Source organism: Episyrphus balteatus, chromosome 3, assembly GCF_945859705.1.
Source record: "Episyrphus balteatus chromosome 3, idEpiBalt1.1, whole genome shotgun sequence".
Taxonomy (NCBI): Eukaryota; Metazoa; Arthropoda; class Insecta; order Diptera; family Syrphidae; genus Episyrphus; species Episyrphus balteatus.
This window is the reverse complement of record NC_079136.1, coordinates 51741163-51766337: the sequence shown is the minus strand read 5'-3', so window position 1 is coordinate 51766337 and position 25175 is coordinate 51741163. Positions and strand designations below refer to the sequence as shown.

General features: G+C 31.5%; 2 protein-coding genes across 4 annotated transcripts; one reads left to right on the top strand and one right to left on the bottom strand.

Moving 5' to 3' along the window:
- Positions 1–269: 269 nt before the first annotated feature.
- Positions 270–19447, top strand: LOC129913779 (serine/threonine-protein phosphatase 4 regulatory subunit 3). Of its 3 annotated transcripts, none has more exons than XM_055992631.1 (11): positions 270–879; positions 8690–8791; positions 8943–9129; positions 9189–9376; positions 11215–12153; positions 12222–12399; positions 12461–12716; positions 14862–15128; positions 15192–15319; positions 15392–16350; positions 19159–19447. In XM_055992631.1, the coding sequence occupies exons 3-11, from the start codon at positions 9018–9020 to the stop codon at positions 19246–19248; spliced, it is 3117 nt and encodes a 1038-aa protein (XP_055848606.1). In that variant the 5' UTR covers positions 270–879; positions 8690–8791; positions 8943–9017; the 3' UTR covers positions 19249–19447. The 3 variants fall into 3 exon arrangements, with proteins under 3 accessions (XP_055848606.1, XP_055848604.1, XP_055848605.1); XM_055992629.1 differs by having other exon boundaries at positions 15383–16350; XM_055992630.1 differs by lacking the exons at positions 270–879; positions 8690–8791 and having other exon boundaries at positions 8802–9129; positions 15383–16350.
- A 3668-nt stretch (positions 19448–23115) lies between these two features.
- Positions 23116–24368, bottom strand: LOC129915861 (cilia- and flagella-associated protein 36). The gene is made up of 5 exons (XM_055995557.1): positions 24179–24368; positions 23912–24117; positions 23705–23853; positions 23488–23638; positions 23116–23424 (listed from the first exon to the last, which is right to left on the bottom strand). The coding sequence occupies exons 1-5, from the start codon at positions 24279–24281 to the stop codon at positions 23146–23148; spliced, it is 888 nt and encodes a 295-aa protein (XP_055851532.1). The 5' UTR covers positions 24282–24368; the 3' UTR covers positions 23116–23145.
- Positions 24369–25175: the final 807 nt, after the last annotated feature.

The window sequence follows — 25175 nt, the reverse complement described above, 5'->3', positions numbered from 1 at the left end:
GAACGCTTTTCAGGTTTTTGAAAACTTTTTGCCATAAACCGCGTTTTTGGGTTTGGTGTGAAAAGGCTATTAAATATCTTCCATATATACATTTGAATACATCCATTTTTCCATCCAACACACAAAAAAAATTTATTTGGCTTCTTCCATTTCTCAAAGCCTTCAACACTCCCTCTGCGATGTTTACTATTTTTTTTTTTTTTAATTTTCTATCAAAAAATCTATTACAATTTCAAATTGGATATTTTTTTTTTCCAACCCGTCTCCTCACATCGATGCTTTGCAACTTCGTTCGTTCGCGTTATTAAAAATATATATTTTCCAATATGGCGGTGATATGTTGTGGCCATTCTACATGAGTATGTCAATTTAATTTGCAAAAAATCATAAATAAATTGATCAAATTTGTTTCAAATTATAATTAAACAACTCATAAATATATTTAAATGAATTAATTGTAAAAATAGTGCTACAAACTTGTGTAATTTGTGCTAAATAACAAAACTTTTTTATATTAAATATATCCGAAATAGAAGAAAAAAACTTCCTTTCGAGGGGTATTCCATCAATATATATATACATACCTATCGTCGTCGTTGTACCCCGTGCGTGTGTGTAGTATCCAAAGCGAGAGAGAGAGAGAGAACAGCCGAATTATATATATATAAACGACGAATTTTGTTGAAGAAAAAAAAGGAAAAAAGATTAAATATTTTTCATCTTTTTTTTTTTCTCAATTCGGTTTTTTCGTTTTTTTTTTCCGTAAAATTTCCCAGCGAAAATAAATTATAAAGAAAATTTGTACAAAAAAAATAGTGCGAAAGTTTTTTTTTTTGCTTTTCCTTTTTTCCAAAACATTTGAGAGAAAAATGTGCTGAGGTAAAAAATTTTTTTCTTCTATTGTTTTTTTTTTTTAATTGTTTATTTTAACTAAAATTTATAAAATGTACTAGTTTTTTATGTTGAGTGGAAATTATATATGTAAAATGTATCCCAAGTGCATTTTTTTGGGGGGATTCTTGCGAATAGCAAAATAATTGCAAAGCGCCAGCTAAATTCGCCCCCTCTTTTATCCTGAATATTTTTATGCTGGCGGAATTGCGAATTGTACGATCAACAATGACCGCAAAAGCTTTGCCGTAGCCTTCTTTCCATTTTATGTATTTTTTGTAATTTTTATTTTGTTGGATTTTTACACTTTTCTGTTTTTGGTTTCGGTTTTTTTCTGCCGATTTTTTTCTATATTTTTTCGCTCATCTTGCGACGGACGAGTTGGTTGGTTGGTTAGTTTGGTGGAGTTGAGTTGGGATGGATGGATTGAATGGATTGTGTGTATGTTGTTTCCCCCTGGCTTGTCTCTGGTCCGTGCTGAAGAAGCATTGGCGGCGGTAACGGTGGCCGGGTGGCGGCGGCAGATCGAATCACCATTTTCTCTTTTGTCTTTTCTTGCTTCGGTCGGTCTTGAGTTTTTTTTTTTTTAATTGAGAAATTCTTATTTGAAAAATGACAAATTCTCTTTTTGTTTATCAAAAATTTGTTTCTTGACTAAAACAAGTGTTTTTGAGAGAAAAAGTTGTTTTTTTTTTAAACAAGAAGACAAACCCACTCGCCCCCGTCCAAATCGTCATAGTTTTCGTCTTCGTCACTGTTGTATTTTTTTTTTTTAACATTTCGTCATTACTCTGAGTAGAGTACCTACATACATCGTATTTTTGTATGAAAAAAAGAAAAAAATTGAATTGAATTGACGCAGGGTCATGCTCCGTGCGGTTTTTATGTGGTGTTGGTGGAGTCGACAGTCACAGAGTGTGTATTCTGTGCATCCTTTTTTTTTACGTACCTATTCTACTTTTTTCTTTAAATTTTTCTTTTTTTTTGTTATACAATTTGTTGTTTGTCTTGTTTTCTGTTTCATTTAGAGGAAGTTTATTGGAGCGCCATTGTTGTATCCAAAAAAGTCTATTTCTTTTCTTAGGGAGTTTATAACAATTTTATTTTGAATTGATATGTACCCACAAATTTTCATATGTATGGAATTATGAAGGTGTGATTGGGGATGATGACGATTTTTGAAATTATATTGTCAGTTGATATTGTTATAGGTTAACAGAGAGATGTCCAATAAAATTGGGTGTTTTGTTTGCATGGTTTTTGCACGTTTCGACGTGTATATGTTTTGTTTGTTACGCATGCCGCCACAGTTTTGTGCACAAAATACTTGGGTACTTTTTTTTTTTATTCTTTTACAATACTACCCCAATGCTGAATTTGCCAGATTGTTTCAATTTTTAATAGTTAAGGAGTTGCCAGAGGTTTTGAAGTCTTTATTACTCTCTGTTTGATGAGATGAAATGAATTCATTTTGGATTATACAATAAAACATGGTGTCTAAAACTTGTTTATTAACCTTCTTTTTTATGTTTTGATCAAGCTTAAACCAAAACCAACATAATTGATTCATTTTCTGGCGTTTAGATTTTAAAGTACAACTTTTGATACGTACCCCTTTCGAATAGAAAAGCGCAACGTACTGAAGAGAAGACTTACTTTTTTATTTTCGAGATAACTTTTGGGTCTAAACCAGCGACTACATATATAAAAACCCTATTTTTGTCCTATAGAGACTGGTAGAGTCCAAAAAGTTAAGTTAAAAGTAAAAAGCTAAATTAAACCACAAAGTTATGTTTAAATCAAAAAGAAAGATCATATCTAGAAGCTACTCGTTAAAACGCAATTTTTAAAAATTTCTTTCGATAAAATAGGAGCAAAAACAAAAATATTATAAAATTACGGGACAGTGTAGTCTACAGAAGACAAGCTATTCGTCTCAAAAGCCAATTTTACCAATTTTACCCAACAAGGCAAGTATTGGTATACCAATCGCAACGTGCGCAACAAACACAAGATGGTCAAACATTATAACATGCCAAACGACCAAGCAGATCTGGCCTAGGCTAGATCCAAAACGTTCAAAAAATTTATTGTCTCTAAGGGCTCAGTTATAGCTATCAGTAAAATCCATCAGTAAAAATTTTGTTTTGCTATTTTGAATACTTTAATCTTATATTTTGTGGAAAATTTTGATGAAATACATTGAAGACATATGTATTTTCACTAATTTTTTCAAAAAGAATCAATGCATTTTGTGTAACTGAGGCCTAAGCAGATTGCATATCAGCTCTGTAATAGGTGTCCTAACAGGACACTGCCTCATAGGTAGACACGCCTTGATGAGGAAGAAGAAGAAACAATCCAACATCTTCTCTGCTCATGTCCTGCCCTTTCCAGTAGACGTAAAAAATACTTGGAAAAATATTTCGTAGAAGATACGAGTGAACTAATTAATACTGACATCTTCAACCTTCACCGCTTCATCAAAAGCTCCAACGGGTTTAATTAGTGAGGAATTTCCTTGCAAAATCATATTGGCCACACTTCGATTGGATAACACCACACTCCAAATGGTGTTTGAAAATAAAAGAAGAAGAATTACATAGTTGCGCCTCATTTTGACAGACATTAACATAGCTTTCACTCATTTTCTGAAATTCTTTTTACACCAAGCTTCAAATATGTGGATTAAGCGTCTTCTTTTTTATCTCTTACGTATCTACTCACACTGGTGATTAGCCTATGAAGTTCACTGGGTTGACTTTAGAAATCGGCGGCAAGTCTCCCGGTTCTATATAGTTCCATTTTGAGAGTTTTTAGGCCTAACTTTTTAGTAACTTCGTATTGGAACGTTGTAAGATATTGCCTTTTGGACGCGGTTCCCTCCTATGAACAAAACAATACCAAATGAGTCGGTCTTGATCTATTTTTTTTGATAGATGGTATTTTTAACTGGTTCTTTTCACAAAAAAAAAAAAAAAAAAAAACACTAAATTCCACAACTAGGCCCCTCAACTGAAAGTGCTACTATTATTTTCTCAGAAGAAGCAAAATATATACTTAAGTCTCATTATAAACAAGAATTAGTTAGAAAGGCTACAGTAGCACTTATTTTTGCAATATCACTATGAGGACCAACTGGGAACTGTCAATAAAAATTACTTATATCGATAGCCACCTTCGGGGTGATAGTATAATTTCCAGACTTGGTTTTATCAAGACAAACCAAGCTAGTTCCGACGACCAGAAGCTCTCCAATTTCCACTTTCCGCAGCTTTGGACATACACCTCAACCCTAAATAAGTAGCAAATAAAAATAAATTCTGAGTCACCATTACATCAAAACCCAATACGGATGAATATAAACTAATAAAAGAGATGAATCTCTATTTCTAGAATGGTGGCTCAGAAACTCAAGAATGGGTGGGTGGGAATGTTCACTCAGAAAAACTTAGAACCACATCTTTGTAATGATCTTTCAGTGCATGACATTGCAATATTCACCTCTTTTGATTGGTGAAACATTGAAGCAATCTTACCAAGCGAGTTTAACATTGGAAAATGTCAATCTGTTTTGGCACCCAACTTCATAATCGTTGGTTTTTGCCTGTGCATGCTTACATCAGTTTCATTACAAACTAGATAACAAAATCAACCAAAAATGGTTGAAACTGCGTGTTTCTGAATTTTTTAATATAAAGCTTTCGTTATTCGTTAACTCGGAAAATGTTAAAGTAATCAAAATGGACTTAAGAAGTTTTCGAATCAAAAATACATAAGTTTCTGGTTTGATGGAAGCTTTTACTAAATGTAACACACAAACCTAAAATCTTACAGTTTATTAAAAATTGTTAAAGGGTGCATAACAATGTTATTTTAATGCAAAATTGACCCAAAAAAATCTTTCCAAAAATCTTTTCAAAGGCAATCGCCTTTGCATGTCACTTTTGGACCCTATTTTTTGCAATATAATGGTAATACCGTCTTAATTAACAACAATAATACTGGGTCTTTAATTGATTGAAAGCTGAAGTTGTCAAATATTGATATATTGAATTGACGTCATCACTTTTTGAGAGTTCCGTTCTAGGCCCAATATTTCCGCACTATTATCTTCAGACGTTCTCAATCCGTGTGTACCATTTGATGTTTTTTTTTTTTTTTGTGACCAATTCACGAATTCACCTATTTTACTACTAAGATGTATCTTGTAATTTTCTATAACGTTTCTAAGCCGCTTACACAAATTTTTGTCATCACTAGATTATTTGTGTTTAAAATAATTATGAAGCGTTAAACTTGATAAGTTGCATAACTGAAACGAGGATGAAGCAACTTGGCGGTATACAAAAATAGTAATAAGCGTTTAATACTTTTTGCCTTAATACAAAGTCTAAGTAACAACTTACCTTCATATGTCAAAAAGTATCGATGAAAGAAAAATTTTAAATAGGATGGTCATTTTTTTTATGAATAATTCAAAAAATCTAAGTAAGCCGCCTTATCTTCTAAGCTCTGCAATTACATAACAGTGTCAGCGTATTCCCGCCTTTAAACCTGTTTCTTTATAAGACAAAAAACCTGATACATATTATCAATTAAGACACCAAAAACCATCAGCCAAAAAAAAAAAAAACCATTTCTTATCATCAAAAGGTGCAAGACCTTCTAAATCTCAATACATACATTATATAGAATTTATTAATTAAATGTAATAAAATTTAAAAAAAAAAACAAGTTGATAGCGCAATATGTTTATTTTCTTTCTTTCTTTTACGTTGTGACTAAAAAGCACGTGTTTTTTTTATTCTTTCATTATGAATGGGAAATGAAAGAAAGAAAAAAAAATATTTCATGTTTTTTTTTTTTTTTTTTTATTGAAAACTAGAAAAAAAAATTTCCTCCAAAACAATTTCAAGTTCTAACACAACCATTTTATAATACCTACTATTTTTTTAGTTGGATCATCATTCAAGCAAATTCAATTGCGTTATTCACTATTGTTTATAATTCTAATAAAGGAATATCAAGCATAGGCACAATAGTGTTATCTCTTATCTCTCTTTGAAATCGAATGAAACAACATTCAAAGATAATAAGAATGACTAAAACAAATTAATGAAATAACATTCAAACGGCGATGAAGGCAAATAGAAACGACCAGGGGGAGGGAAGAGGTGGTTAATAATAATAATCGTCATCGTAGATATACCGAATGGGGAGGAAAATCATTTCATTTCACACTACTCGAGTTGAAAACAAAATATATCAACAGCGACGACGACAACAACAACAAAACACAACACAACAAAAAATTCTCAATGGATACCTAAATAAAATATATTTGCCTATAGTTGACTCACTGGCTCTCAGAAAGTGTGTTCTTCTCTTTCACTCGATGAATGAAAAGCTGAATTTGTTTTGATTTCAAGTAATTTTAGATTTTTCACGCATAGAACAAAAAAATAATAATAATAAAAATACATAAAAGTCGGTCGTGCATGAGAGGAAGGTAACGAAATTCATCGTATTTCATATGCATCGCCAAAGTTAATTTATGGGTTAGAAAATTCGTTAACAAGCGTAGAGTAAAATTTTAAACGAGACAAACTTTACATATCCGCTAGGCGCAAAGTGTATGATGCACGTCAAAGACCGAATCGTCACGAAAAGTCCTAAATTCGTCATTGTTTTTTTTTTTACAAAGTGAATGATTATGATTCGTTTTTTGTTTGTTTGTATTATTTTTGTAAATAAAATAAAAATAAAATGCGATAAACAAATTTATGATGTTTTTAGATCTGTTTTGATAGTTCAAGGCAAAGGTAGAAACAGTCATTGAAGAGCGGGATAGATACATATGTAATAATGTATTAAAATTTTGAAACACACTTGGAAAAATATTTAAATAATGTCCTAGTTGCTGATTTCTGTCTAGTCAGTACTTTTGGTTGTTTATTTCTCTCTATGTTTATTAGAGAAAATTTTTGATGTTCTCTATAGTTTTTCAATTGGGTTTAGTTGGAGTTTTTCTGAATTCAAATTAATTCGAAACACATCGAAATTTGACAAAATAAGGACTACGCATAGCAAAAAGTTAATCAGAAAAAAAAAAAATAGAAAATACCCTAAAATTGATCTGAGAGTTTGGCATCAAGTTCTCTTATCGAAAATGCATCTATTTATTATCGATGATTAATTTCTTCGTTGGATTAGAAATAATCTTTCGGCCGTTCAATACAAGTCGTATTGGATGGACTTAAGTCTGAAACCCCCCAAAAAAATAAAAATAAACGCTGGTATGCCTCAGGGCTTGTTTTCTCCGACTCTCTTCCTTATTTTTTTAATGATCTTCTGTTTTAAACACTTTACTATTTTGTTGGTGATAGAACGCTCAGTTTTTCTTATTCGTTTGAGAAGTCACACCCATGTCACACTCATGTCCTGTGGATCTTCAACGTATAAATATGATAAGCTCACTTTAAATAAAACAAAAAATAAAAAACACAATGCTGCTAAGTATCCATAAAAGGGAAAACTTAAGTGAAATTAACATATCTTGGCAGGCGCCTAAATAAAGTATTGTAGTTTCTTGGGAAATTCTTTAAGCACCATGTCTAACATAATTATTCGTTTAGTAATAATTAGGCTTCAGGCAAATAGTTTGAATTCACTCCCATATTAATTAGGGATAAGTATAAATCCACAACAAAGTATTTATATTTTTAATTAATTTTTTAAAGTTCATTTTTTCATACAAAATGCATGCAAATGACGACCGCGAAGAAAAAAAAAAATTGTTTGAAGTTCTTTTTACATACCCAAACTTGTCCCCACCTCAAATCCTATAGTGAGCCCAAGCAGGGGGGTTGCAGGGCGGCAGCATGCCCCCCCCCCCCCCCCCCCCCCATACGAACGCTTTCAAATCTATTCATAATGCTTCCGGTGACAAAATGAAAACGTTGTACATAAATAGTGTATTATGAAGCATTCACAATATGTTATGTTTTTAAGTAACTAAATTAATTTATTAAAACTTGAGATAACTATCAATTATGATATTACGACCATAGGGGATTCTAAAAAAAAGTGGTCCCACAGTATTCTTTGTCTGTTTACCTGGTTTTTAGTCTATCAAACTATCACTGTTTAAGACTTTTAGTTCGTCTGTCATGCTAAACAGATGAGTTTAATAACTTAAAGCTTAATACTCTACTCAGGGTATTTATACTTTCTGAACTCTTTTAAATTTCAATCTTGTCCGGTATGCCCTCGGTTGTACAAATAACAACCGAAGTTCCATTATAATCAGGCTAAAAGTATACAAAAATATAGGAGACTCCTGAGTCATCTATCGTGTTAGGGTTTTGGTTGTTTCTTAGATTAAAAGTCATAAAACGAAGATTTTCTCACAGGTATATAACAAGGTTCGTTCTGCCCAACCGTCTCTCATGACCAAAGTTATTAGGTATTAGTGAGTTTTTGTCATTTTTGGTCTGAATCACACTAAACTACTGCGGAAATAATTAAAGTCACAACACTCATGGTATAAAAACGGTCCAAATCAGAGCTAATTGGGCTTGTTTGAGCAGGTGCTCTAGAGGCCGCTATTTCTTAACCTATCTGCATTAAAATGAAATGAAGTGTCTTGGATAAGATAAATAGAAAAAAAAACACTCCAACTGATATTACGTTTTAATTTTCTTTAAAAAAAAATAAGTTATTAAATTTTAAGTAAACAACACATTTATTTGCATTGAATAAAATAAAAATAACGTTTTTTTCTTTTTATTTTCAGCTTGAAGATACAAAGTATCAAAATGTTTATTATAATAAAAATATAAATATATCCATCTACGTTTAACCATATTATAATAATATATTATTAATTGTGTATTGAGTAAGTAAATCCAAGGATAATAATTTTATCAGAATTAACTTATAGTAAAAACAAGGCTTGTTTTGCTACTTTCTGTGTGGTTCAAACAAAATAAAAAAAAAAACCCACACACAAAATAACCATTTTTGTAATAAAATTCTATTTGGAATAGTGTTAATTTAAATTCGTAAACACGGGGAAACGTTCAAAGAAAACTTCTACAAAAACCAACAAATCAATTAACAGAATGACAACAGACACCCGCCGCCGTGTTAAACTATATGCTCTAAATGCTGAAAGGCAATGGGATGATCGTGGGACAGGCCACGTATCATCCAATTATGTTGATAGGCTTAAAGGTATTTATAATTGAAAAAAAAGAAGAAAAATGTATAATACATTTTGACCATTATTACAGGCATCTCATTGCTAGTTCGGGCTGAATCCGACGGTTCATTACTTTTAGAAAGTAAAATCCAACCAGATACGGCCTATCAAAAGCAGCAGGATACACTTATTGTGTGGTCTGAGGGAGATAATTTCGATTTGGCATTAAGTTTCCAAGAAAAAGTCGGTTGCGATGAGATTTGGGAGAAAATTTGTCAGGTAAGTTTATTTGATTTTTAAAATATTGTAATAGTTTTTAAATGATGAATAGCTTTGAAATCCTTTTACACTGTGCCATGGTTCTTATTGTCGACTTGTTTTCTTATTTAATTTATTTTAATAATTATTGTTAATTTTTGTGTCTTAAGAACAGCTACAAGAATCAGCACAATAAATAAAAATATATCACGGCAAAGGTATTGTCATGCACTGCACTGAAGAGTTTGTGATCTTAGATTGTCAATTTGGAACTCAGATAAAAGCTTTTTTAGAAATTGCAATTAGTACTCAAATTGTAGCTAGCAAGTCTTGGAAGAAGTTCCGTTTTATAGCAAACATTTCGTTTAAGCCTTAACTCCATTAACCACTTTTTGCAAAAGTACAAAAGTGAACATATTTTTTTTTTCGCTAGGGCAATTTGTTTGTTAAAAAATTGTTTTTTAGATTAAAAATAAGCTTTCTGCATTGTTTCTGTATTTTTTCCATTTCGGGAAATCATCACAAAACCAGTTTGAAAATTTTCACTTTTCTACCTTTTCACTTTTTAGGTAGTTAAAGTTTTATTCGTTAATTCCAAAAGTTTGAAATGTTATAAAAAATATGTTTGACTAGCCTCCAAGACTTTTTTTTTTAAATGCCCGGTTCAGCTTAAGTTCTGGACATTTAGTTCTAACCAATCAGAGCCTATAAAAATTCAAAATTTAAGATGGCTTGCGTTGAACTTGGCAATTGCATGAATGCAGTTTTCAACACTTTTCCCAGTTCAGACAAAAAACTTTCAAAACTCCATTTCTTGAAGGCCTTGTTTCCTTGTCGCTGGGATGTTGAATGGGCTCGTTTGGAAGTCGACTATCAACGTTGATGCAGGTTTTCATTAACATCTTTAATAGCCAAATATTTCTATAACCATTCCCAGCATAAAGGGTGAAGTCATTATTAAGAGAAAATTAAAGACCCTTTTGAACAAGATTTCCATAGGATCTTCTGTTTAAAGAACTCGTTTAGGGGTCTGTGATTCTAAATGGGAGTCAACACCTCGAGGAAAAATCTCTCTTTATTTTTGTGCGTGATCGAGTTTCAAAAAAGACCTTCAGCCCAGCTTTTTAAACTCGACGAATGCTTATAAATGAGTCGATATCGATTTATAACGTCGTTAACTTTCTCTAATTACTAAGCTAACGACACGCGGATCATAAACAATATTTCATTAAACCTCAAAATACATTCCTAAAATAATTTTTACATTTATGTCCACATCGATATCGTTTTCAACTAAACCTCTAGAAGCATCAAAAAGTATAAAGAAGTTTTATGAAATTGTTTCATTGGCACGAAAAAGTAATTCTTAGAACAAGTCAGAATAAAAAAATATCGACGGCTTAGAGTGATAAATAGCTCCAAACTCCCCCAAAATATTAAATAATTAAATATTTCTAAATTTTTGAATACATCAAAAACAATTAGACTCAATACCAGTAAATGTAAAAGAATTTAAAAATTTTAATTTGGGTTCGAATCCCATTCCCCACCATCTTAAATACTTTTTTAGGTGTAATGCCCCTTGCGAGGAATTTAAAAAAGCCCCCAAGAGTATAATCGTTATAGAAAAGTACATCTCTGCTTAGCCGTTCAGACTCAGCGGCTTCTTCTGTTCATGCAAATTAATCACATGGACACAAGAATGGTTGTGGGTTGTTAGATAAATAGATTTAAACTTAACTCATCTCTTGGTTTTTTAATAATAGCTGCAATATTTAATTTGAGAAAGATTTATTTGATAGCGTCGCTTATGCACGTTTAATTTCTATACAAAATTTATTTATTTTTTTTTTTTTTAGGTGCAAGGTAAAGACCCATCAGTTGAGATTACTCAAGACATTGTCGAAGAATCTGAAGATGAACGCTTCGAGGATATGTCCGATACTGCACCACCAATTGAATTGCCACCCTGCGAATTAGGACGCCTCGAAGACATTGCAGAAACAATACAAAATTGTTTAACCACACCCCTGCGCAAAGAGAAGCTTTCAACGGCCCTGCAATCTGAGAATTACATCAAGAAATTGCTCAATCTCTTTCATGTGTGCGAGGATTTAGAAAACATGGAAGGTCTCCATCATCTCTTTGAAATCTTCAAAAATATCTTTCTGCTAAACAAGAATGCACTCTTTGAGATAATGTTTGCCGAAGATACAATATTCGATGTAGTTGGCTGTTTGGAATACGACCCAAATCTCACTCAACCGAAAAAACATCGCCAGTATTTAAAACAATTGGCAAAATTTCGTGAAGCTATTCCGATTCGAAATCAAGATCTATTGGCAAAAATTCATCAAACGTTCCGAGTGCAATACATTCAGGATATTATATTGCCAACACCATCGGTTTTTGTCGAAGACAATATGCTAAACACATTGTCTAGTTTCATATTCTTCAATAAAGTTGAGATTGTCACTCTGATACAGGAGGATGAACGTTTTCTTGTCGATATGTTCACTCTGCTTACCGATCCGAATACATCGGAAGCGAAGCGTCGTGACATTGTGCTGTTTTTGAAGGAATTTTGCAACTATGCTCAAAATTTGCAGCCGCCAGGCAAAGATTCGTTCTATAAAACCCTTACGTGTTTAGGAATACTCCAGGCACTCGAAATAACTTTGATAATGGCCGATCAGAAGACAAAATCAGCATCAATTGATATTCTGACTGCAATTGTTGAGTTTTCGCCATTGGTTGTGCGCAATTATACATTGCAGCAGGTGAGCAGGACTGACGGGGTAAGTTTTTTTTAGCTTTTGTTTGAATGTTTGAAAAATACATTAATTATTTTTTTTGGTTATTTTAGGGACGAATGCTACTTAATATAGCTATTGAACAAATGTTGACTGATTCCGAGCCAGAATTGGGTGGAGCGGTGCAATTAATGGGTGTGATAAAAATTCTCTTAGAACCAGAGAATATGCTCACCGAGAAGGGGGACTTCCTAAATTTCTTTTACAAGCATAGTATTCAAACGTTAATTGGTAAAATTTGATTAAAAAGTTATTTTTTAAAGCATACATTTTAAATAACATATTTTTTTAGCTCCACTTTTAATGAATACCATTAGTGATAGACCACAAAACGAAGATTATCAAACGGCGCAGTTATTGGGACTGGTTTTGGACATTCTATCATTTTGTGTAGAACATCACACGTATCATATAAAGAATTTTATAATACAAAAAGATCTCCTCAAGAGAATACTAGTGCTTATGAAAAGCACACATACGTTCCTCGTTCTTGGCGCCCTTAGACTTTTAAGAAAAATAATTGCACTTAAAGACGAGTTTTATAATAGGTAAGTTTACATATAAAAATATATTTTTATGATTAGATTTTAAGTAATGCAAAGCATTTTCGAATAAGAATAATCCAACCATTTCCAGTTTTTTTTTCATATTATGATCATGATACTGTACCATAATTCTAAAAATTTGAGAGAAAATGCATTTATGAAAAGTAATAAACAATTCAAATTTCGCATAAAATTATACTGATATGCATTGTTGAAAGATGGTTTGGCTATTAGCGATTAGGGCCCTACTAGATATGTACTCTTATGGTCTATCTGGCAGTGAATAAAGTTTTGTTCGTGTATGGGATCTCAGTAGACTAGTTGGGCATTAATGACGTGTTTATTGTTGACTTAGATGTTTTATTCTGAGGGTTTTTTTTTTCCAATTGATGGCATAAATGTTCGATTGAATTGGGTTGTTGATTCATTACTTGCCAATGATTTATCAAAACAGAAAACAGTTTCAAAAATCTTGGGATACAAATCCGTGTGTATCCCAAAATACGGATGCCATAACCTTGCCAGCCGACTGTTGCACTTGTGCCGGCTTCGGACTTGGTTCACCGCCTTTTGTCCACTTAGCTAATTTACGATTTCCCTTCGAATTGTAGTGATGGATTAATTTTTCATCATTGTAACATACCGACGAAAACATTGTTTTTATTCACACGAAACAGCTCTCGGAAACATTAACACATTGCTTGGTTTATTGAAAGCAAACGCGGTACCCACTCTCAAAATCTCTTGCAAATGCAAAATAAAGCCTACACTTTCCTATCTATCTCCTTTAATTTTTCCGATTTTCCAAAACGATTTTGGGCACTTTTTGATAATTTTATGGTGTTACCATACCATCTCTTGGGACATTCCAGAGCGGGATCCATCTTAAGTGGAGCTGTCAGTGCTTGATTTTCTTAGAGCCGAATCCGAATAATGATTCATGTTTTTGCTTCAACGATGTTAAAGACAATGTTTTACCAAAAAAAAGGGTGATTCTTTTTTGAAATCATAATAGTTTGGTGTCTGTGGCGTCCTCTGGGTGCCAGACCCGGGACATTTCCGTATACTCGACTGTAATTATATTATATATAACTTAATCCTATTCTTCTACCTGCATTACAATTTTCTACTTTTTTTTAGCTAGCAGTTCATTCCTTGCATTTTCAAAGCATATGTTCAATCCACAGGAATGAACGTCTTTGTATCACGAAGTCCATTGATTTCATCTAAACTTTATAAATAAAAAGCTACGTTTATACTTAACCCAAAATCTCCGAAAGTCTTATAAGGCTCGCTTTACAAATTTTTACATAACTTTCCATCCACATTCCTTTGAGGATTAAAAACCCAATCTGCCAAAAGCAAAATTGACCAGGTCGTTGGTTTTTTATTATAAATTTATTATGAAAAAGTTCTACACTCCAATACTTTTCTCTCTAAAAGCATATGGATATCATGCCGGAGCCAATTCTTAGTATCTTCATTTAATGTAACCGCTCCATAATGAATAAAAAATAATCACCCATATTCTGAAAACTTCCAGGGAAATGTGTTCGGCACAAGGCTCTCAATCGAAAAATACCTAGAATATCGTTCCTTTTCCTTTAAAAAGGGGAGTAATGACGAACAAGCGGCAAGAAGCAGAAGCTTTTTCATTGGGATTCCCTTTTCAGAACTTATTTTCTGGAAGTTTTCATTCAGAATAGGGCTTCCATTCTTGGTATGTGCATAACCTTTTATGGAATGCCAATATATTAGATAATGCTAAAAATGCAACGAAATTAGGCGTTATAAAAACGTTTTTACATATTTTCTTTTTTCACACGCATTTGGAATTACTAACCAATTCTATTTTTCAATGTGAAGATATTTAAGACAAAAGTGAATTGTTCCAAGAGTCTTATTCTAAACAAAACCTGATGTCTTCTGTTGGCATTGTCCACTTTAATATTTAATAAAGCTTCAAACCATCCAAGTTTTTGAAGTCAATATTGCATTTAACAAGATTGAAAATTATCAAGTATTCACGTGATGGCTCACAGAGACAGCAACAATTTACTATCTTCACTTAACTATATTTCAATTTATTTAACTGCAAATTTGTCCATATATGTATTCTTAATTTTGTATTTAATTTTATTTTTGCAGACATATTGTTAAGGGTAACTTATTTGCACCAGTTGTTGACGCATTCATTAGAAATAATGGCAGATATAATCTACTCGAATCGGCTATATTAGAATTATTCGAGTACATTAAACTCGAAGATATAAAAACCCTTTGCGTCTATTTTGTTGAGAATTTCAGTAAAATATTTGATGAAATCGAATATGTACAAACGTTTAAGTATCTGAAGACTCGATACGATCAATATCAAGACCGAATAAAGGATCGTGATAAGTTGGCTATTGATAGGTAAATTTTCATCAAGAAATGATTTTTTTGAAAACTTATTTAATGAATATGTTCCATTTGTAGCACTTTACCAATAATCAGAAGTGGCCGATACCGTCGCGATCAAAGGCAGCTCGACGAGGATGAAGAAATGTGGTTTAATGAGGAAGAAGATTTTGCCGAAGAGCTAGATTCTTACAATGTTATGAAGAGTAAGTAAAAAACCAATGAAAACAAATCATTTTTTTGTTCGGTAAATTCATCACTGTTTGTAGGTAAACCAGTTGAAAAGAACGGTCCTCAGTCTGCGCAGCAAAATAAGTCGCCGAATAATTCGTCGACTGCAATTCACTCAATGACAAACAGCAGTAGTTTAAATACATCCTCCACGTCGTTGTCGCCTGGAAGTGTTAGTGGAAGCAGCAGCAGCAGTGGTTCGTCGACTGCATCGTCTTCGCCTCCGCACTCATCCAACTCACCGCCACAGGGCCACAATGCGTCCCTGTCAATGCAGCAACACCCGTTGCACAATTTCCAACAGCAGCAGGTGACGCTAACTAGCACGCAACAACAACAGTCCAATCAACAAAACGCTGCAGCGTTAGTGATTTCGCATCAACAGCAAGAGCTATCTCTGTCGTCGTCGTCCTCGAATTCTTCTTCGTCGTCTTCTTCGTCATCGTCCGAATCATTGTCACAACAACAAAAACATCAACAACAACCCCAGCTAAAGCAAAAGGAGCCGCAGTCGCAGGATATTAAAGATAAAACAACAACGATCATTACAAATTCTAGCGAAATAGCTGCTTCTTCCCAACAACAACAACAAATCCAACAACAACAACAAAACACGCATCTTGATCCATCATCATCATCATCTTCTTCTTCATCCGAGGAGGAAGAAGCGACTTCAGCTTCTTCACTGAAAATTACACATGCATGTAGTAAATCAGATATTGATGGGCCATCAAACATTTCCACCATCATAACGACTGGTAATACAACTTCCACCACCAATAGAGCGGCTGCGGACGCTGTATCAGCTGTTGTTGCCGCTATAGCTGCTAGTACTACTGTAAACAGTACAAATTGTGATGGCATATTGAATGTTGGTGCGGCAGCAGCGGCAGTGGCAGTACTGTCTGCGGTAGCTGCCAATGGAGAGGCTGATGCTATAGAGAAGGAAACTGCTTTAGCGTTAACAGCAGCAACTGCGAACTCTTCGGACAATGTTATTAAAAAGGTAAGTTTATTAAACTGTTATCGAACTAAATTAATGAACTATTCAAATTGTAAAATACTGCATCTTACTGATATAAACGTTGCATTGCAAAATTAAACTCAAGTCTATTAAAAAATCATTTTTTGTTAAACACCTTTACAACAAACGCGTTTTGCTAGCCTTGTCATCTCTCTGATATTTGTTTTGTTTTTTTTTTTACAAATTGATTAATTCAAATTATCTTCCCGTTAAGTTTTTTTTATGACTTGAATTATTCCAAGAATCCAATTCTCTGTTAACGTAATCTATTATAAAACTTTTTATAAAAAAAAATTAATTGTACTTTATTTCTTTGTGTTATGCATTAAAAATAAAGATAAAGCAAAAGGTGCCCAATTCTAAGAAGAATCATTAACTTTTAAAAAAGGTCCAGTTTATAGTTATGCGATTTCGATCGTCACGCCTTTTTCTGAGTATTTTAAATGTTTCGTTTGCCACAATGGTTTTGTAGCCCTTGAATGTAACAAATATTACGGGTATTAGTTTTCTTGTTAATTTCCTTCTGTGCTTTCAACATTTTGTAATTGATTGACGTAGTTCCGACAACTTGTCTCACAAAGTCTTTAGATTGGGAGTGCAATTCTTAGGAGTAGCCAAGAAAAGAAATTGTATAATTTATAGACCAATGCTGTTTCTTACTTTTTGTATTTCTTTAGTATTCTTACAAGTATTAATAATGTGGATTAGTAGGAAGTAAAAAATGTTGAATTTAAGAAAGAAATATGAATTTATTTTTTTAAATTCTCTATGCGTCTATGTGGTCGTCTTTTACTACCTAAATCAAATTTTACACTTAGTTCTGCTTGAAAATTATTGCTTTTCAATTATTATGAATTTGTTTGCTATTGATGAAGCATTCCAAGAAAATTTTTCATTAGCTTTCTTCGTAGAACCATAGTTCCACTGCTAGCACATGTATTTAAACTTTGTGGAATAATGTAGTAAATAAAAATTTTTCAGGAATTAATCTGCAAGTTTTCTTTCCTTGAACAAAATTAAATTCCGACAAAACTGTTTCTGCTGTCAATAAAATCATTCCCCACACCAATAAAACTTTTGAAGATAATTCAGAAAGTATCCACATTTCTAAGAAAGAAATTTGCAAGGATATTGATTTTGAAACCTTTACTTTTATCCATAGGTTTCAATTTCAATCATTCAAAAAATTATATTTCATAATGACATTTTTATTGTTCACAGGAAAAAAAAACTTATGGCACTCGATTGCTTATAAACTGTCATTGCAATTGCTTATAAACTTTCAGGGAGTTGTGCTGACCTCAACATCGTCTGAAATTTCTGATTTCCGACGCAATATTTGACAGTTTTAGAGGTCTTTGTCATCCAGTTGAAAAATTATATAAAGTGCAACCTTTTTAAAAACTTAATAAATTGTTTTATGTTTATAAGTTCCTTAAAACTTTATTAAAGCTCTGTCGGAACACGGGTGCGAATTTGGAAGGACAAAATTAAAAATTAACGATTTTTCAAAAAGGTGTTCGCAAAACAGTTATAATTATAATGTTGATAATATATTTTTTTAGGAATTATGAATACAATATTCGGATTCTTCGGAAAATTCTACATCAATTTAATACGCATATCCCCTATAAAATATTGAAATCAAAAAAGTTATAACGACATGAAAAAGCAAAAAACTAAATTCGCATCCGTATGCCTTTTGAGGTCACAAAAAAGGGGTGTGTCTACAGAGGGTTAAAATCCTCGTCAAATCGATTGACCAATTTTGCTCGTCATTTTATATCAATATTTGGAATGCTCGTACAATACTTGTCTTACAGAAAAGCAAATAAAAGAATTCTGCCATATTCTTAAGGGCTCTGCGTCTTTTGAAACCCTCATGTAAAATTTTAATTGATCAACTATATAAATTTAAAAAAACAGTGACATGTTTTTTGTATTCCTACCCTGCGGATCACTGTGTCGTATGTGTATTTTTTTAACTCAATAAATCTTAACGGTCAACACAAATCCTTCTCTGCAAAAAAACAGACAATTTGAATTTTCTTCTTTTATTCTTTATTTATTTATTTATTCTGAATAATTTGTGCCTCTTTTTTCTGGTCAACAGCAATTGAAATCACAAAAATAAAGAGAAAAGGGTCAAGCAAAATATTAGATTTTTTTTATTTTTACAGAACATACTTTCCACCTTTTCAATAAGACTTGAAGTAAATAATAATAAAATAATACTTGATATAAATAGTTGAATGAAAAATTGTTGGGAGAGCTTAATCGCCAATTTGTTGTTTGTTTTTTTTTTTTTAATGACTTCAAAGAACAGTTAGAAAAAATTGGAAATCTCCTATGTTTCCATCATTTCAGTTTTTATATTTATTAGCAGGGACAGTTATCTTTCTAAAAATAAGCTTCAACGCAACCCTTCAAAACAACAGTCTCATTCAGACCTATTGTGAGTTTCAAGATTCCACCGGCAAAAATTGAATTTCACTTTTCCCCTCTATTGTTCACGTTCGAAATTCACTTTTGCTAGCGAAGAACAAACTAGTTTATCGATTAATGTATATTAGTTTCGGTTGAAACTTGTAGCAAGCTTTTTAAATTTTGGGCGAGTGAAAATTTGACTCGTGAAAATCAAGATAGGGCGTTTTCTTCGTTTATTAAAAGTAATTGTTGTACTCGTAATACTTAGGTCTATACAAAATTCGTCTTTATTCTGCATTATAATGCATTCATTTTAAACATGTAATACCTAATATTACTATAACTTCTCTTATTTTGTTACAGGGTCTTGTTGATTACGAAAGTGATTCCAATGAAGAATACGACGATGAAGATGAAGACATGCCTGATCAAAAGAAGCCTCGCCTGGCATAGCAGTATAACAATAATTATCAGCATCATCATTGTGCGAATTAGAAATACTGGACATTTAAAGAAGAGACAAAAAATTAAATAAAAATAAATTAAAAAAAAAAAAAACGAAAATCTACAGTGAGACTTTTATCACCGTCATAAGTGTTTAATTAATATCTTCAAATGGATGTTTGAGTTTAACAAAAAAAAAAAAATCAAAGTCTCATGCAACCAAACCAACACAATTAAACTCACACTCCCCCACATAAATAAACAACACGCAGAAGAAGAAGAGAGTATTTGTAGTAGTTATACAGATCTATTATAGTAAAAATAAAAAAAAATCAAATAAAAATAAAAAAAAAAATAAATAAAAGTTTAAAAAATCTAAAAAACAGAGAAATTAATTTAATAAACATAAAAAAAAAATACGAGCAAAACAAAAGAACAAAAAGAAAAACCATGCAGCGTTCTGTTTCTAGCAACAGCGTTCTGCCACTCAGTTTTTAATTTTTTATTATGATTTTTTTTTAATGAAAACCTTATTTATAGAGCACATTAGTTTATATAAAAAGTATATATATATATATAAATATAAAAATTAATATTAAAAGAAGAGAACTTTTAAAATCTAATACAATCGTAGTTAATTTGCGTCTTTCAAAAAGAGGAATACAAATGGATCCGATTAAACCCACAAAACAAAAAAAAAAACAAAAAAATAAAGAGAACAGTAGAAATATGCAACAAGTTAAGACAAAACCCATTCATGACTCAACATAATTAATTTTTTTTTATGGTTTCCATGCCTTAAATTCCAGTGTTTTTTGTTTTAATATAAATCTTCCAAAAACAAAAATTGATTTTTTTTTTAAATTTGTAATTTATAATTTTTTGATTTGTGTCTAATTGTCTCCTCAAAAAAGAAAAACCAATCCTATTATGTTTAAAAATTTTTTCCAAATTGCTTTATATATATATTTCCACCACTAATTGTAATATAAACACAAAAAATAAAAAAAAAAAATACATACATATACACATTTTCAAGAAGTCTCGCATTATTTCCCTCTGAGGATATATTTTTATTTTTATACAGCGAGTGAGTAATTTTGTTTAAGGAGTTGGGCCAATATATTGGATCAAAACTATAAATAACCAGCACTCGTACCTAGATATTTTGCAAAACATTATGCTGCAATACGTCGACTTCGAAATGCAGCTTAAAAGGGTCCTGAAACAGGATAATCACCCAAAACACATCAGTAGATCAACGAAGCAATTGTTTCAAAACGTTAACGTTGAGGCCATTGAGTAGTTTGGCTCATTCTTCTAAAATCTTTGTGCAGATAGAAAAAAAGAAGTTTCTCAAGCCAAACCTTAAAATAATGGGACTTAAAGACCGTTTTTGGACAGGCTTAGCAATTTATAACACTTCAAAGATATCAGGGACTTGTCGACGTCATGAAAGGTTTTTTTGCGAAGCTGTAATTACAAATAATGGTCATTCGAATAGATACTAGCTTTTCTCAAACAAAATACCGTTAAATTGGACTCTGGGCCCTTGTTTTATTTAAATTTAATATAGAACGAAAAGCACTGCTATTATTTTGCTCGCTTTTTTCATGTGTATTTTGTTTTTGGATTATTTCTTTAATAATTTTCAATAAATTAAATTCCATTTATACTAAAAATGAAATTTTAATTAATCTTAAGAAATTTTAGTTAAACAAATTTCCAACATCAAAGCTCTTTTTATGTTTTGAACGATCAAACTACTTTGACCGTCAACCCGGGAACTCTAATTTTTCTTTTCTTTCAAAAAGATAGAAAGATCCTGGTTGAGATATATAAACGTAAGCGAATATAAGCAAAATTTAAATCCTTCAAATATTACTATTTCGTATCTTTTAAGTTACATATCCTATAAAATTGAATCTACGATATTATAGCCAATATATCTATAAAAGCGAAAACGATAAAACTTGTAGCGAGCGAAGAATGACGAAATAAAAAGCAGCGATTTTCCCCTAAGAGTTTTTAAACAAGAAGAGATTTTATTTAAGTTAAAAGCTTCTATTTATACAAACATTTTATTGAAGTTTTTAGAGAGAGAAGTTACGTTAGATTTTAAGAAACATTTTTGAGACGAATTCAATAATAAATTATTATGGCGAATCGTATAAATTAAGCGCCAAATTCAAAAATAAATGTATTAAAAATGTAGTAGATTTAATTCAAATTTAAGAGCAAGTTAATAATTCAAAATTTAATGCAAAATTGGATGATTTGAACTCCAACATGTTTAATGTTTTATTTAGTTAAAAATTTTTTTGTTTTTAGATGTTGATTGGCAATTTCTCCCAAATGGTATCCAAATTTTATTTTATTTTTTTTTTTTCTAAAAAATGATTTATAAAAAATTATGGCGTTTTCGATTGGCAGTCCGGAAGCGTCCGGAATCATTCTGAAAGCGTTTTATTCGTACAAAACTGACAGTTTTGTGTGAATAAAATTTTTTCAGAATGATTCCGGACGCTTCCGGACTGCCAATCGAAAACGCCATTAGTTTAAAAAAAAAACGATTTTGATAATTTTGTTTTCTGAAAAAAAAAAAAAAAAATTGGATTAGGTACTTGTTATGGAGCTCAATTTGATTTTATATGCTTTTTTTTCTCTGAAAAAAGATTTTTAAGTTTTTTTTTAAATAATTTTTTCAAGTTTTTATATAAATACATACTCTTAAAAATTTAAGCTACTTGAACCCTAAGAGCAAGTTTGTGCGACCCAAACGTGCATTTTATTTTGCTCGCAGCTGTAGGTAGCTTTTCTCTTTGACAAATTGAATTGGAAGCAATTCGTGCTTCCATTCCCAAAGGGCTAAAAAAGAGGAAATTTTGAAAGGTGAGGAGCACAAATTTTGTAAGATTTTTTGTGTTAACAACATTGCACTCAGGTAAGTACCTATATCTACTATGATTGCTTACATCTTTAATGTATATAAAAAACAAGTAATTTGGGAAATTTGTTTATATAACTTTATTTTTAATGCGTGAATAATTAATTTGTTTATTGTTTAGTTATTAACAAAACACAAGCATAAATGACTAAAATGCATAAGTTTTGAAAGGGTTGGGGTCAAAATTCTGCCGGGGTCAAAGTTCTTTTGTTAAAATTCTGCTTTTTAAGATTCTGTTTTTCAAAATTTTGCTTTTCATAATTATTCTGCTTTACAACATTTTTACATTTTCCAAACTCTTTTTTAATTTTTTGAAGAATTTTGTAAAATCATCATCTCGCAAAATTTGATGCTTATTTGAGATTAATTACTTACAAGTACTATGTCAATTTTTGTAATATTCATTTCTTTTTTGATAAATCAAAAAATATTAAAATATTGAGAAAAGGTCTTTAATGATAAATATTTTCGAAAAATAATAATTGAAAATTTTTTAATTAGGGCCAATTTTTCAATAGTCAGATAAACCTCAGTTAGAGCTTATTCCTAGGAATAAAATTTTTTTTATATTGACATTTATTCTTCTGATAGGCTTACTAACATTGAAAAATCAGGGCTTAATCAAATAAAAATTAATTTTCAAAAAATGGAATAAGAAAAGGAATTTTTTTATCACACAACATCGTTTGTAATTAGTTTTCAACGATACATATTATATAGATGCGGGTTCTAAGAAAGTCAGTCTTCTAGGCAGTTTGAAAAGTGCCAAACTTAAATTACATCAATGTACTTTTTTTTTAGAAAACGCATAATGATAGGAAAAAAAAAAAAACAAAATTAGCAGAATTTTTTTCTTCAAAAAAATGCTGGCAGAATTTCGAAAAGCAAAATTTTGAAAAGCAGAATTTTGACCCGCTCCCGTTTTACAAACTCTTTAATACATGTTTGAAAGCATCCTTCTAGGATTGTTGTTCTACAACTTCAGTACGCAGACGTCTTGCTAAAGTCTTACGAAGTTGCATAGATGCTGTATTCCTTTCTGAGTTACCAGCACTACCCAAGACTTCCTCAGAATTTCCATCAAGGATCTTTTGTGCCACTTGTGCAGATGAAGGCCGATCGCTTTTTTCAGTTGAATCATTTAATTGCTTAGTGCGAGTTTTCTTCTTAATCGCAATTATCTTGTCTCTCTGTTGACGAAGATATTCTTGTCGAGATTGAATGTCTTCAGGGTCAATCTATTTTAAAAACAAGTATCTAGAATCACAAGAATGTTTTAAAGAAATTATGCAATTTAAAACCTTTTGATGTTCAAAGAATATATTGAGTCTTTCAAATTTATCAGCAACTTCGGGCTCATCCGGGGTAACTGATGCCTCTGGTGTAGCAAAATCTTTTTCAACTGACTTTGCTATTAATTCCTCAGCTTCAGGAAATCCCTCAAGGGTTTCTCTAAAAAAGTCTAATTTGGTAGCTAACTTGTGGCCAGTATAATTAAAGAAAAAAAAAATGCTTTACTCTTTTAATTGGTCTTCTTGGGAATCGTCCTTTTCCGAGGACATTGATTGTTGTCTTCTTTCAATTATATCCAAAGCTTGCAATTGAATTTCTACATTGCGTTGAGTCATCATTCGGATGAACATTTTAATATCATTTGCTGCCCAAATCTATGAGAACAAAATATTTGATCCTGAAAAGAAAACATTATGATCCAGTGATATTGACCTGCTGAAAAAGTCCCTGATGGAAATTAAATGAGCTTTCGCCTTTTTGATTACGTCCTTCCAGACAAGCAATTTCAAATTGTTCAGGAGTAATTTGCATTTCTTCCATAAAACTACCCAACATAAAATCAACCAGATTTTTGTATTCATCGTGGATTTTTGTGTATTCGGGATTTGATTCATCCGGCTGGATATTTGGATCAAAGACTGGAGACAGAAAACATTAATTTTCCTTAGTAATGGTCGAAATAATTTATTATTTACTTACTTAATGATTTTTCCTCTATGAATGTTTGTAGAGGAGCATTCCAAATAGGGCCATGTAGGAAACATACCAACGAATCAAAAACCCAAGAATTATCTTCAGCCATTGTCCTAAACTTCGAAATTTATTTTCTACTGATTTTAAGAACTAAACTAAGTTGAAGAAAGGTTTATTGTATTGGCCAGTTGGATAGTTGGTGGTTACTATGGAAACTCTTTGGATATAAAATGCACAACTGGGTTGCATGTAGGAGCTCATATTGATGTTAAAAATAATGAATACCATTGTGGTGTTACGAGTTCACGGTGTTACGAGTTCCCGAGTCCAAGACGTAATAATACTTGGCAACATCCTACATATTATCAAAAGATTGAAAATTTTCAAAGCCATTTAGATAAATAAACAAAATTCAAAGAATAAATAAATTCTATTTTCAATTTCAAAATTCCCTTTTATAACACTCTGTCCGCACACGGGTGCGAATTTGGCAGGACAAAAATTAAAAGTGGTCACAAAAAGTGTCTTTATAAGGGTGAAAATAAATTTTTTTGAATTGTGAATACAATATTCGAATTCCTCGGAATATTCTACATCAATTTCATATATTATTCTCTATAAAATAGTGAGACCGAAAAAAGTTCTAGCGACATGAAAAAGTATAAACCAAATTCGCAAGAAAGAGGTGTGCTTACAGAGGGATAATGACGATTTTAAATTAATTGGGTTCAATAAATTGGCCCTTAATTAGTTTTCTCCCTTGAAAATCTTAGTGATGCAGATACATATTAAATATATTTTTCTTTACATACATTTTTTTTTTGAAATTTGATATGTTATTCGTATACAAATATTGATACGAAAAATTTTTTTTAAAATTATAAAATTATAAATCCGTTTCGAAAAAATTAATATGAGTACAAACAATTTAAATTACACTGGTTAGTAAAATTAAATTTTTTTTGTTGTTGCCGAGACTAAACTACACTTTTTTGAGGATTTT